The 14,242-nt window shown below is 44.9% G+C and overlaps 4 protein-coding genes across 4 annotated transcripts; 1 reads left to right on the forward strand and 3 right to left on the reverse strand.

Moving 5' to 3' along the window:
- Positions 1 to 326: 326 nt before the first annotated feature.
- On the reverse strand, positions 327 to 1,043 carry PAAG_03669 (phosphatidylglycerol/phosphatidylinositol transfer protein; the record flags this gene model as incomplete). Its single annotated transcript, XM_002794030.2, has 3 exons — positions 327 to 413; positions 516 to 732; positions 826 to 1,043. 3 exons carry the CDS (start codon positions 1,041 to 1,043, stop codon positions 327 to 329), a joined length of 522 nt encoding a protein of 173 aa, XP_002794076.2.
- A 2,754-nt stretch (positions 1,044 to 3,797) lies between these two features.
- PAAG_03671 (hypothetical protein) lies at positions 3,798 to 6,897 on the forward strand (the record flags this gene model as incomplete). The annotated part of the gene is made up of 4 exons (XM_015845034.1): positions 3,798 to 3,945; positions 4,292 to 5,094; positions 5,125 to 5,934; positions 6,013 to 6,897. The coding sequence occupies 4 exons, from the start codon at positions 3,798 to 3,800 to the stop codon at positions 6,895 to 6,897; spliced, it is 2,646 nt and encodes an 881-aa protein (XP_015702123.1).
- Positions 6,898 to 7,572: 675 nt separating this feature from the next.
- PAAG_03672 (nucleolar GTP-binding protein) lies at positions 7,573 to 10,073 on the reverse strand (the record flags this gene model as incomplete). The annotated part of the gene is made up of 5 exons (XM_002794033.1): positions 7,573 to 7,614; positions 7,729 to 9,437; positions 9,530 to 9,631; positions 9,800 to 9,908; positions 10,053 to 10,073. The coding sequence occupies 5 exons, from the start codon at positions 10,071 to 10,073 to the stop codon at positions 7,573 to 7,575; spliced, it is 1,983 nt and encodes a 660-aa protein (XP_002794079.1).
- A 1,202-nt stretch (positions 10,074 to 11,275) lies between these two features.
- Positions 11,276 to 12,446, reverse strand: PAAG_03673 (hypothetical protein; the record flags this gene model as incomplete). The annotated part of the gene is made up of 4 exons (XM_002794034.1): positions 11,276 to 11,305; positions 11,384 to 11,854; positions 11,992 to 12,329; positions 12,434 to 12,446. The coding sequence occupies 4 exons, from the start codon at positions 12,444 to 12,446 to the stop codon at positions 11,276 to 11,278; spliced, it is 852 nt and encodes a 283-aa protein (XP_002794080.1).
- Between the last annotated feature and the right edge of the window lie 1,796 nt (positions 12,447 to 14,242).

Consider the following 14,242-nt stretch of genomic DNA (forward strand, 5'->3'; position numbering starts at 1 on the left):
TCTATAACGAGTGTCGGAAGAAAATCGCTATAGGAGGATGCGGCAGGGAGATCTCCGGTCCGTAGTAAAAGAGTTACCACCACGAGAAGTAGTTAGCACTGGAATTCAAATTTAAAAATGACATGATGCCCTCAATATCCTTTAGGTTGGGGTGAGGCGTGAATCACTCCTGCTGGGGTTTTGGTTGAGCAGGGGCCATATCGGGCCGTTTGCGATGACAATATCGAGATACGTTGCATGGGTGAAATAGGCAGGGCAAAACAAGCAGTTGGCGAGACCACAGCCTATAGATAGTACAGTGTACGGGATAGTTTATGGTGTTTCGTTTATAGGTTAAACATAATCTCGGCCTTGAGGCAGGTTATCCGTTCCTTCTCCTTAGTATTCACATCGGCATAGACAGTGTACTTTCCCTATTTTCGAAATACGTTGGAGTTAACAAACCAAAAGCTGCCGCAGGTTCAAAACAAGTTATTTTGTGGATGAGTAAAGGGAGGTCTGTATATTTTGCTTACAGGTGGAATCTCCTTTGGCAGCAAAACCTCCTTCGCAATTGTCATGGGTCCCTTCTCCAGAGGACATGATAAATCCACATTTGTGATCTGCTCACACAAATCCGCCTCCTCGTTGATCAATCGTATAAGACCGTATTTCACCTGGAGGTAAACCTTGGAACCATAATCGACTTTCTTGGAAAAGATGCCCGTAGCGTTAATTAGAAGGGTTTCGCCGCTGGTACAGGAGCATGGTAAGTTGTTAGCAACAGAAGTCATCAGATTAAGAAGAAAAAAAAAAAAAGAAAGAGAGAGAGAGAAGAAAACATACGGTGTAGGGGGGTTTGGATCCAAATCTACAGATTCGATGGTCAAGATATTGGTCTCAGGCGAGGCACAGAAGCTGAACGGATTTTGTCCCGGGACCATCAAGTCTTGGGATGCGGGGGTAAACGGTATCTGGGGTTGACCGAAAAGTTGGAGAGACGGGACTCCCATGGCCAAAGAGGGCAAAAGAAGGGCGAGGATGGAAACTGCTCTTAACTGCATGGCGGCAATACAATGAAGGCGAAGAGGTATGGGGAGGGTGGAGGTGGGGGCTTGGGGAAAGGTTGAGGGGAAGGACCTCGACAGTTGAGGGGTAACAATCTTAAGGTTGTAGGTCTGGAAAGCAACGAATATAATGATAATAAGTGATAGTAGAGAAGAAGACTAGGGACTGGATTACGCAGAGAGAAGAAGCGTAAGTACTAGTAGGCGTGGGATTAGGGGTGGGTGTGAGTGTGAGAGAGAGGTTGAAGAGATGGCGATGGCGATGCTGCGTGATGCTGTAGAGATAGAGCGACCAGCGCACCGGTTGCTGACGACGACCTTTGATGGGCCGCATCTCTGGGGTTCGAATGGAAGGGGCTCGGCAGTGGAGGAACGGGGCTAGACCTATTCATGATTAGCCGCAGCGAACAAGCCGCTTGACAGGTCACATGATATCAAGGGTCTCAAACCCATCTTTACGCTCAGAGACTCACTTTCGAGAGGATCTAGGTAATGATGGAGTTTAACAATATCAAACCTTCCAAAATTATTTTCAAGGCAAAGCTTTTTGCCTCTGATTATTCTGTGATATTTCTTGTCATGGTTTTCGTGGCCAGATGTGTGTCACGGTTGAGGGCCACGACAGTCAGTGCTACGATCCAGAAGATTGTGAGTTGGATATCCATGTGCTTGAGTCTGCCGCCTATCGGTGACTAAAGGAGCGAGGGCTGTGTGGACATGGAGTCATTCCTCATTCTTTATAATGATGAAGTTCAACCTGCAACTGTGCCAATCTTATCAGAAAATGTTCCTTCATGATAAATACCTTCCCAGCGCTATTTTTCTGGAGTACATTCTGAATCATGAGATGATTCATCTGCACAGCTACTCACAGAAATGAATGGACAACTTTATCAAAGACCTACGGGAGAGTCATGGGGCAGGAGTACGGATTAAAAACCTAGGAACATGATGATTGTCAAAAATGATTCAGAAAGAGTTGTTTGAATAGATTTTGATTGAGCAGAGACCTACAACATTCCAGTCACTGATGAACAAAAATGGCTTTTGAATGATGAGGAGGAGATAGTTCTTGGCTTCCAGGACTGTTTAGTAAGTGCTCTGCACCAAACATGCATTCATTCTAAATCTCATTAACTCTATTGCAGCAAGCTGATTGTGCAACAGGTAAACTTGATGAAGCGTATCTTTTCTACTGCATTTGATTGAATCTAACCGTGTCATGCGTAAATAATGAAAAAGGCCACTATCATCAGTTTGTTCCCACGACTGGGAGTCTTGTTCGTGCCATATAGTCCTTTCAGTAACATTTGCAAATATGCTGGCACCACATTCATTGCGTATGTATCATCATGAGAAGGGACCGATGGACATGATGGTGGAACATATGATGATGAAGATAATGTGATGGCTAACACGGATGGTCTATTAGATCCACCACATCAAGAGCAATAGTCTTTTCAAAAATATGACTTGAATAAAAGGGGGGGGGGAAGGCTAACTAACGCTTTTTTCAAAACTCAGCCGATTAAGAATACTATCATCCGAAAGCTCTTGCTGAAACTGACCAGTCTCTCGATTTTCATAAGATTTAGACAAGAATTGGGGGTGTGATTGATGAAAACATGCTTTTCTTCAAAAAGTGAACAATCATCAAGAATTTTCATTAACTCACAATGCTTTATTCAAATAGTATGAAAATTGAATAGAAGGGAGATTGAGTCTCAGACAATAATCTCAACAATTACTAAGAGATTTCTCTAAAAGGGCTATGCCCTAACCCTCATGATACTCAGGCTCTGCCTTCGTACGATCGAAGCAGCGCTATCAAGGCAGCGCCTCCACCTTATTCATATACTACAGAGGCGGCGCCTCCACCACCGAGGCAATGCCTCAATCATCCCCGTATAAGCCCCTAACTACCGAAGCTCTGCCCTTTATAAAGGAAGCCTGATCCCTACATGATCTGTCTTTCTTTTTCCTTCTTTAATGATTCCTTTATGTTTTCATACGCTTTAGTTATCGGCTGTTCTCAGCAACTAGCCCGTTACAATTTCACTAGCTCATTGTGGTGAAAATTCATGTTTTATCTACATGAAAACGCTGCTGATTTTATAAGTACCTTTTCACACCACCCTCGCCAAAGTTTGTCTAGACATGGCAGAAAAGATATCTGTGGAGAGTGAAGAGCACATGGTCTAAGATCTCTGCATCTAACATCTGTAGACTACAGGCTCAAGGTTAGAACTAGCTGAGTATAGCTGAGAATAGAGATAAGCTAGAACTAATATCGAGTTAAGGTTTGTTAGGGATTTCCCTTTTTAATATTAGTGTAAGCCCTGCCCCTTGACTGTTTATTGGCTCAGAAGCTGAGAACTTGCTGAAACCATGGGAATCACTATGGCAACTCCGCTGGCGTTAGCGGGATGAAAAGAATGATTAAATTAAATTGTAACCACTCAAGGGCAGCCATTCAAAGTAAACAGAGCACTTGAGTATAAAGGACACGCGAAGTGTGCTTTTCCATTGTATATATTGAGGAAAGGGGCCTCATCTTTGCTAACAAGGGATAAGTTTTAGCGGTCTCTGGAGAGCTGCTCAGGGGTGGGTTTGGTTTGGCCTTAGTCATGCACGGTCCTAGCCCGCCCCTTTTATTTGTTTCGTTGAGCGCGACTTCGTTGGTGAACCAGTCAGTTCCTTTGACCGCATCAAAGCAGCAACTCCCATAGGTGTTGATTGGTCCTTTTGAGAATGGAAAATTCATCAAACCGCTTCCTTGTTTCGGGCTACTCAAGAAGGTCAAATACGCACAATTTAGGGGATTCACGATATTCCGAACGTGTCTCTTCTAGAGCCTTCGCACGTCCTGCAACAGCAACACGACGGGTTAGTTTCCAAGGTTAGCTGGCCAAATACGGTTTCAATCCCCCTATTTTCGTTCGCGCTTATTACCATTCCGTCGCGATCGAATAGGATTAATCTGCACCCGGTTCCTTGCTCGGCGGCTCCATCCGTTCCCCACATCCGCGTTCTTCACTCAGAGCCAAGCCGGGTCAACCCTTTGACCGTAGTTAATGCTCCCTTAATTTATATACCAGCATCTGTTCCCAGCAAGCTATCGTCTCTCGCAAATATCATACATCATAACTTCCTAACAATTCTGTATTTTTGTTCCCGTGTTTGCTTCTCATTCGTCACGTATAATTAGGATACCAGTCTAACTTTTCTCCCTTTACAACTCCTAGTTAACCTCGCACCAACTCAACGGTCTTTTATACCGTCCAAATGGAGGGACTTTCACAAGAAGAACGCAACATTATCAAGAACCATCCTCCAACTGACTCAGTGGATAATTTACGAGGCGTGCTTCAGGAAGCTGAAAAAAATCTATGGGCTGCGCGTAACTTCCCGCCTTGACCAACTCTATCAAGGAGCAGCTTCGGGACTCCTCTCTGCTTTACAGGGAGAGGATGCAGCTTACAACCTTCGCTCACGGATGCATGATGGAAATATGGCATCTGATCTAGCACGCTTAGTCGAGCGCCTCCAAAAGACAAAAGGAAACTTCAGATACGATGAGTATCGCCTGCTGGTATGTCTGGTCATTCAAAGGCCACCAGACATTGAAGTCCAGAGTGTTGAAAAATGGAACTTTGAGATCTGGACAGCTGTATTTAGCCTCATTGACAACATTCTTCAAACAACTCCTCCAGTGAGCATCTCTCCCTCCTTTGACAGCACGCCAGTCAAATCCACCTCATCATCACAGATAGGTTCTGAGCAGAAACGTGAGTTGGTGAATTCAAGAATCTTTGAGGAGATATGTGACTGCACATTTCGAGACATTGAGGGCTTCTTTGACAAATACTTTGAGGAGAAGAACTGGAGCAGCAAAGCAGATGCCATCTGTCAACGCATACTGGCCTCAGACAGTGATGGTAATTGGGCCCAGTTTCCTGATCCTCCTACACAGGATAATGTCCTCACCTGGTGGTTTCGTCTTCAAGAAGACCTTCTCTCAGAATCATGTGGCATCTACTACACCACAGTGAGCAAAACAGATCTTACTAGTTGAAAGGCAGAACACCAAGTTGACCTTCTTTTGCGAGCTAGAGATGAGAGCCTCTCACAAAACAAACACAACTGGAGAGACATCCTGGTGATTGGTGAGCTCAAAAAATCTAAGAATGAGATCAAGACCAAAGCCACACTGCTGCAGATCAGCCGCTGTGTACGTGAGGTCTTTGCTGCGCAGCCCACCCGGCGGTTCATTCATGCATTCAATGTCTGCGGGACCAAGATGGAGGCATGGGTGTTTGACCGCTCAGGCCCCTACAGCTCAGGCATCGTTGATGTCTACACAGACTCAAAACGGTTCTTTCAAGTGCTTGTGGGCTACACCATGATGAGTGATGAGGAGCTGGGACTGGACACCTTTATTGCTAGGGATGAAGACGGCAACAAATCAATAACTGTCAAAAAGCCTGAGAACTCAGAGGAAAAGAAGGTGCGGCTGGGTGAAATGCTTTCCTGTCAGTTTGCTATCGTGTGTCGCGGAACCACATGTTTTCTCGCAAATGATGGACAGGGCGTAGCCAAATTCTCATGGGTGTCAGACAAGCGGCAGTCACAGGTGGAACTCCTCAAGCTGGCAGGTCAGAAGAATGTCCAGGGGGTTGCCAGGATCATTGGCCATGGTGCCATCACTAGTATCACTGACATGCGCTGCAGCCTGACCTTCAACAACAAACGCCATGACTTCAAAAGCTCACCCTTCAGCAGAGCCTCCTCAATCCATCAATCTCAGGCGCTCACCGAGGCCTGTCACTTAGATATCCGTCAAAAGTCATCATCCAGGAAGTGCAGATACCCAGACAAGGGGGTGCAGGTGTTCAAACAATTACATTCCATCAATTAATCATCAAGAGACACCCAGGAGGAGAATGAACTAGCTTTCTCCATTCAGTCAACACACAAACCAAGTCTCTTCGACAGGAATGGTGAGGAACTCTATGACAACCGTGTTCTTCACTGTCTTGTGATCTCACCCGCTGGCCGGCTGATCTATGACTACAGGTCACCCTTGGAACTTCTCACAGCACTTCGCGATGCAATAAAAGCGCACCGGTCTCTTTACCTGGATGGGAACATTCTTCATCGGGATATTTCAGAGAACAACATAATAATAACTGATCCAGACAAGGCAGATGGCCACTCAGGCATGCTAATTGATCTGGATCTTGCCAAAGAAGTTGGGAGTGGGCGAAGCAGTGCACGGCACCGCACTGGTACAATGGAGTTCATGGCGATTGAGGTGCTGCTTAATATCGACCATACCTACCGGCATGATCTCGAGTCATTCTTCTACGTGCTTATCTGGCAATGTGCCCGTCATGGTTGGGACAAGTTAAAGCGGTTGCGGGCATTGTATCAGTTACATGGCTGGTTGGGAGATAGTATGTTAGAAATATGGTACGCTGGAAGCCATGAGAAAATTGCAAATGCCAAACAAGGCAACATTGGAGCTGGTGGATTTGAGCGCATCTTAACAGTTGAATTTTCTCCACCGAACAACAGTTTACTGACAAAATGGTACACTGATACTTACAGGGAGATCGCAAGAATTAAACGAAGCGACATGGGTGCAGATGGGTTTGAGGATATTTTATCTGAGTTTCCCCCAATATTTGAGTATGCCAAACCTCTTTGCAGAGCTATACGAGACATTCTTTTCCCGTATGGGGGCAGAGGAGTTATCGTTGGTACCCCGCAAGACCCAAACCGCTTATACGATCCAATTATCAAGGCATACGATGATGCGATATCTTTGATTGGATGTCAAAGTGATTAGATAATGAAGATCGCGGTGCCATTACTTTGTTTTTAAAATTCACACGTTGCGATGGAATATTTCGCAGCTGCCATGAAAATAGTGATGTACCGCTGTAGATAGCTGTTCCAACCCTGTCCCTCAACAGCCAAACAGCATTTTTACATATACATATATAGATCAAGAGCCAATAGGGCGTCGTCCAAAACAGAAAAGCAGGAGATTTAAAGCTTGCTTATCTTCCTAGAATATAAAAAAGAGCAATCATTTTATAGCTTCAGCTAACTCCACACCTACAAAGGAACTCTTTTCAACACGAGGCGTAACTTGCACGGAATTGGCCTAGGAACGTGACCTTTCTTTTGGAGCACAGTATAAGAAGCTGCGGACGGTAATGTGGATTATATTTTACAGTATATTGACATCGATGGTGGGATGGTACGATATATTTGGGATATATCGCATGGGATGAACTGGAAGGTTCCGCCAGAGAATGTAGATTACTACGGCAATGTACAAGAACGAAGGTATCTATCTAGTCCAGAATAAATTGACAGCAATTGCATTCGGGAAGAAAAAATATAAAATCAAACACAGAACATAAACAAACAAATGAAAATAAAATAAAATAATCCATGAACTCCAATGCCAACCCTGGATCTCATCCTATTATTGAACGCCAGAGTCCAGCGCCTCTCAGCGGCGTTGAGTCTTGCCGATTCCACGTTTCCCAGAGAACTATAAAACGGGAAAAAAGAAGGGAAGGGGGTGATTCACAGTTAGCAATATGTCCCGCATTATAGCTAAACAGAGACAAGGGAAGAAATAAACTTCAACATATATATCACTCACCAAATGCTTTGCCAAAGAAGCCGTTTGATGTCGATCTGCTTCACCTTGTCTCGCCATCCGATTCATCTTCTTCTGCGCAAGCCTGGCCATCCTATCAGCCTTGCTTCGAGATTGTATATCTGTTATGCCGTCGACAAGACGATTGGTTGGCCCCTGGCTGCGAGCTCTGCTTTTGGCGCGTTCAAGCAGTTCATGCCGAGAGGTGTTGGCAGCACCACTGTCGATCTCCATAGCATCCGCCGCTTCGACCCCGGTTCGGGAGGTCGTCCGGCCACGGTATTGGGATTGGGTTTGAACGCGGCTGGACGCGGATTGCGCGTCGTAACCGATTGATTGCAAATGAGAATTCATTTCAGAGAGTTTGCGAGCTTTGACGCTGCGAGGGATAAGTGCGCGGTTCTTGAGGGATTTTCGCATCTTGGACGCGTTGCGGATCAACTGCTGCTTCTCGCGGATGAGGTCAGCCTTCATGCGAATGTCGACTTCCTCTGCATCTTCGACGCTCTCGTCGGAATCATAGTATCCTTCCGCCTCCAGTTTCTCCTCCTCCTCTTCCAGCGCGGCAAGCTTCGCCTCAATGTCAGGATCCACAAAGTCGTAGACGTTCTTGCCATTCCATACTTCGGGGATCTTGTCGTGTTTCCACTCGTCATTCGCAAGCATGTAGCTATCTTTCAAATTTACGTTAAATACACCCGCACCGCCGTTCTCTTCTTCCGTGTCCCTTGCAAGCTTGCGTTTCTCAGGATCGTGCTTATCGTATTTCTTCAGCGATTTGACTGCTTCGGGTATGAAGACTTCGCAAGTGACTCCACCAATGGGTTGTGCAACGTGGATTCTAGCCAAAAGATCACCCAGCCTTCCAGACGGAGTACCTGCATTGTTAGAACCCGTTTTCAGCTTCTGGGCCACTCTCTCTGCGAGAAGTCTGTCACAGGCAGCATTCTTCACGGCTGTAACTCCTTCTGTAGTTGCACACGAAACCTGCAGCATCTCCACTTCCGCCGGTTTCAAGATAGACTGGAGTTCTTCTTGGGTCGATGCATCCAAATCTTCTGGTCGCATTACATCGATTTTATTAACCACCACGTAAACGATCTTATTTGCAAACAGCGGCTTAATGCTGTTGAATAGTTTAATTTGATCCGTCACTGAATAGCCACACTGTTCCGACAAGTCCATAAAATAGAGAATCACAGATCTCAAATGAGCAATAGCGGTAATTGACTGCATTTCAATCGTATTCATCTCTTCAAGAGGGTGGTCCAAGATGCCAGGGGTGTCAATAGCCTGGAAGCGAAGGTACTTGTAATCGAAATGCCCGACGAACAAGCTTTTGGTAGTGAAGGCATACGGCTGTACGTCGACATCCGCCTTGGTGATATTTCTCAGAAAGCTGGACTTGCCAACGTTGGGATATCCACAGATAAGGAGCGTTCTAGTATTGGGATCAATCGAGGGCAGACGCCCAAGATGCTGCCGCACCTGTTCGAGATAGACAAGCGGATCCTTCAAACGTCTGCATATCGTCGCCATACGACCCAGAGCAGCTCTTTTGAGCTGTTTGCACTGGAATAGTGACTGGGCATATTTGATGAGGCGGACATAGTCCCGGGAAACGGTTTCTATCAGATGTTTGGCAGTGGCAAGCTGGCCGAGAGCAATACGAAAATGGTCGGCATCGTAAAGTGTATTCATCAAATCCTTGTCTAAAACACACAGAGAAAGGTTCAAATCAGTAGATGATCACTTGAGAAATCACACATCTTCTCCGAGCACAGGAAAACTGGGCCCAACTCACGAAATGGATGAATATCCTGCAGTCTTGGGAATCCTTCCAGTATCGCTTGGAATTTCTCGCAAAAGGTCTCTGATGTGAACTTGACTTTTCTGGTATAAAAGGCTACAGAAGTCGTGAAGCATGTCAGCTTGTATAATTTTTTCCAACGACCACCAGCTTGCATCCAAAGCGATAGCTTCTCTTTTGTCAAATAATATACTGGTCCATCCACCAATCCCCTATCGAATAGGAGACTCCTGAAAGAAATATATATGGAAAATAACAACCCACCTCTGATCCGACTAATCTTAAACCCAGCCCGAATCTGTGTGGGCAACCGCCTCTGTGTCCGACTAAGAACGATATCCAGGAACTCCTGGCTCGAAGGCACAGGCTGAATCTATTGACAGCAAAAGAAGAGAGGTAGAATTTATCAAATCAGCCACCAAATTTCGTATTCTCCACAACAACAAGTCCATTCCGCAAAAATAAGCCGGATAGGAATGGATAAATAAGATCCACGGATTGAATGGGTCAAACATACCTCTTTCCAAGTCGTTTTCATGATACCTGCTTAAAGAAAAGCAATAAGGAGGAGGCGGATGGGAAGACAGAGGGGACTCGATGAGATAAATGGATGCAAAGCGGGTGCCTTACAGTCGTTGTCTTTCCTCGCCGTCGTCGTCGTCTTCTGCAGCAGAATTCCAGAAAAAACATAAAAAAGTGTTCAAGTGGTTGGAAATGATGACCTGCAATGGAAGTTTTTCCCGAGCCGGTGGGGAGAAGCAGAAGGGAAGGTTTAGCCTATCAGCTTATCAACTGCAAAATACCCATTGCACAATAACTAGTGAATATGATATATTAACATTGATTACTTGTCTTAGGGATTCATTCCAACAGCCTTATGCCAAAATTAGGTCTTAATATCCACAAATTCTGTCTGTCCTCCACACTAACAGCTCCTGATTGCCCGTCCTTCCCACAACCATAATATCAAACCAAGAGAAGACAAATGATCGTATACCAGTTGTTCCTGGCACTTGATGCTGTGTATATATAAATAATAAGTCTCCGAATAGAGCACCCTATATACAATAAGAAATAATGCAAACATGACAACAGTGCATAAGAACAGCCTTACATACTAACATCCGCCCATCCCTATACTGTCATTATTCCGTGTTTAAAATTAGATATAAAAAGCACTACCATTATCTTAGCCGCGTCAAAAATCCTGTTGTAAAGGGGGGCAAAACAAATAAAAAAAGGGAGGAGGGAATAAATTATTCTTCGAAAACAGAGTTTCCCAGGTGGTTTGACACCATATGTGAAGGAAATAACAATAGTCAAACGGACCGCGGATGAGGATAATCAGCTTTTCTGCCGATGTCCAGGTCAATGTCAACGGCAGATAGCATATCATGCAACCCTTCTGACTGCGCTTACTACTCCGATTTCTTCCAATCTAACCGACCATAAAGCCGAAAAGCATGTGGAATGCTCAGGTTCATACTCATGCTTGTGCTGAGTGAATAAATAGTACAGCATGAGACCAAGCCAAACCAAACCCCGAAAAAGAGACGGAAAAAAAAAAAATGAAAAGGAAAAGGAAAATGGAGAAATAAAAGGAATGAAAATTGGGAGGGTAAAAATGATAGGAAGAAGGGAAAATAATCACGAAAGATAGAAATAGAATAGGTAAGGCATTGCAACATCCCACAGAAACACCGAAAAACAGAAATTGGTTTGTTGGGACTTTTGTATAGCTCAAACTCCCGCGTCTGAGAACTCTAGAACCTACATTTTGTCACCAATAGTTGATTAGTGTTGAAATTCATGCGGTTGATGTAGATATGGGTATGTAAGTATGCATACCATGCTATACCATCCCCCACCCCCAAACGTGCAGTCACTCAAACCCCGATTCTCAAACCCCAAACTGGTGTAAAACGGTATCAGATGGTCATGCGCCAGGAGCGCAATACGGTTAGCAATAGCGGCATCCTTGATCCGCTGGATATACGATTTCATAAGAGTTGATCCCAGACGCTTACCCTGGTGCTCTGGCAAGACTGCGAGGGAGTGCACTGCGATTGTGGATCCTTGGTCCTGGTGGCCGAGAGGTTCTGACCCGTTGTCAGCTCCGAGTGTGGAGGTGGGGGTGGTTTTGTCTTGCCAGTTTGGCGGGATACCTATGGAGGCATCGGTTACGCATAGTGCTGGGGTTCTTGTGGCTAGAATGTGGGCGACGAGTGTTGGTTGTGGTTTAGGTTGGCCGGGCTCCCGTGGGGGAAGGGAGAAGATGCCCAAGGATAGTTCGGGGCATTTGGTTAAACGATATAATATCTGTGGTAGGCACATTAGATATAATTCAGGGAAAGAAAAAAAAAAAAAAAAAAAAAAAAAAAAAAAAAACCTGGCGACTTTTGTCACATCCCCCTTGCTCATGGATAAAAAGAATATAAAAAGGCGAAATAAATTACCTTTTCCTCCGTACACCTCTGATGCTCCGGAAACGCCGCCTCGACCGCCAGACAATCATTCACATTTGATAAAGACAGCAGCTGGACGAATGGATGTAGTTGATCTAGCTGTGTAGGCTTCGTCGGTGGTGGGCGCCGGAAGTACCATCCATAGTCAGCTACGTCGTCATGGTCAACTTCGACAAACCCGTCCTCGTCATCATCAATGTCGTCCCCTTCCAGCTCCAATTCGTTAGTCACGATGCTATCTGCCTGTGCTAGCTTGGAACGCTCAGCAAGTCTCGACTGTTCCGTGAGGGGGAGAGGATGTAATTTGGATCGTGAGGGATCTGTGGAATCTGCGGTGCGGGGGAAAATGATGACTCCAGGGGAGCCGTTATTATTATATTCTTATTATTTTTACCGGCAGACAATTCAACTGGTGGATTAAACACTGCCATACCGTTTTCTGACATTTCTGATATCTCAAATGGTGAAGGATTCGGACGGGATGGAAAGAATGTGGGGGAGAGGAGAGAGCTGCAGGGATTCCGCCTATGATGATATCTAGATTAGCGCATCTAATCGAGTTTTGTGTAGTTTTTGTATCTGGGGAGGAATTCCTGCGATCCTGCGGTACAAGAAAACTGGGAGGAGATATGTTCACACACAGAGAGGGTGGAAGGAAAAGACAGATAAACAGTGTCCCGCGACGACAAAGGATTCGTGGGATGGGCAGAGTTTTCAACTTTCAAAAAGAACACACCTCTTTCAATAGGCATAAATAGTTTAAATGATCAACCAGCTCTCGGACAGGCTTCACTATCTGGTATTCGCAGAAGAGATGGGACGTTTCCTTACTTTGCAGGGTTGATTCTGGTCTGGTCTTCATATGGGCATCACAGGTGTGATGCAGGCGTTGGTGATGTTAAGTTGGGAGCCAGTGCCGCAAGTGCCAAGTTTGTAGGTTATTGGAGTGAGGGGCAACTTTGCAACCCAAAACCACTACAAAGATGGGCATTGTCGCCTGTTTGCTTTTTGTTAATGTATGTATATACGTATGTAAGTAATTTGTTTCTTTTACTTTTATTAATTCACTCTGGTCGTTGATAAAGAAGAAATTCTTTTGCAATTCAATCGACTATTTAAGAGCAGGCGAGCGGACAGATAACTAAGTCGTGGTCGTGGTTGTGGTTTCTTTGGCCTTGGGCGGGTTGCATAAGAGTACATTTTATCTGGTAATTTCTCTGGATTTTGAGGATGCGGGAATCTCTGAGCTCTTGAAGGAAAAATTGAAGATTTTTTTTGAAAGAAAAGATTGCGGGGCGGGGTTGGTGGGTTGAACATGCCAAATGGGCATAGACAACGAATGTGTGGTACTTCAAGGGTACCTCAATACACAGTATATCAATTGATGGAGTGAAAGTTACTTCGGAGTCACACTAAAGTGACACTTATTTTGTTCCTGCAGTGGCGGGGTAATCACCCTCCATGCCTTGTTCGAGAGATTCGATGTTCGGGGATACATAAACAGGACAGCGAGTACAAATCATTCAGATATAGTGAATTTATAACTATTTTTGACGTCTTGCCCATATCCTACTCGGCATTTTTATGTTTAGTCTAGACAAGCAAATTAAATCGCTTAATGTGGTAATTCAAGGTGACGGACGTCACAACGGGACTCAAATCTGCCGGTAAATTCTCCCCATCGTAGCTAACTTGGATACTTGCCTTCGAATGATTAAGGTAGTTAACCACCTTGTTTTGTTTTATGGAAAAACCCTCAGGTTATATTCTCTCACCTAACCAAAACAGGCTCATCTACTTCTCACTCAGTTGTTCAGATACTATTTCGGCGGGAAGTCAAGATCCATGCCAGATATTTGTTGAACTAGTTTATGATCAAGGAGACATGGCCGTATCGCATTCATCTTCTATCTCCAACCGGCCACAACATAGAAGGGTAATTCCATTGGAGATATAGAGAAAAACATGCATATGTTTCACGGATTCGGGATTACTGTCAGGTGCGAGCCGCATACAACCACAAAACGAATAGAGTATCCTCCAATGAGAATTGGGCGTTATATCGATTGGCCTGCGTATTAGAAGCGCGAGTCATGCTCTTTAAAATGTCATGGTCGTTGGGGGATATAGCGAAGGTCAATAAAACTAGCTGGTTAAAATTTTTGGTAAATTCGCTGGCCAAATGACAAACAAACTACTGTTAACTAGTAGCTTCGGTGTGTGTTTACATCGTTCATTTCCT

The sequence above is a fragment of the Paracoccidioides lutzii genome (genome assembly GCF_000150705.2).
Source record: "Paracoccidioides lutzii Pb01 unplaced genomic scaffold supercont2.9, whole genome shotgun sequence".
Lineage (NCBI taxonomy): Eukaryota > Fungi > Ascomycota > Eurotiomycetes > Onygenales > Ajellomycetaceae > Paracoccidioides > Paracoccidioides lutzii.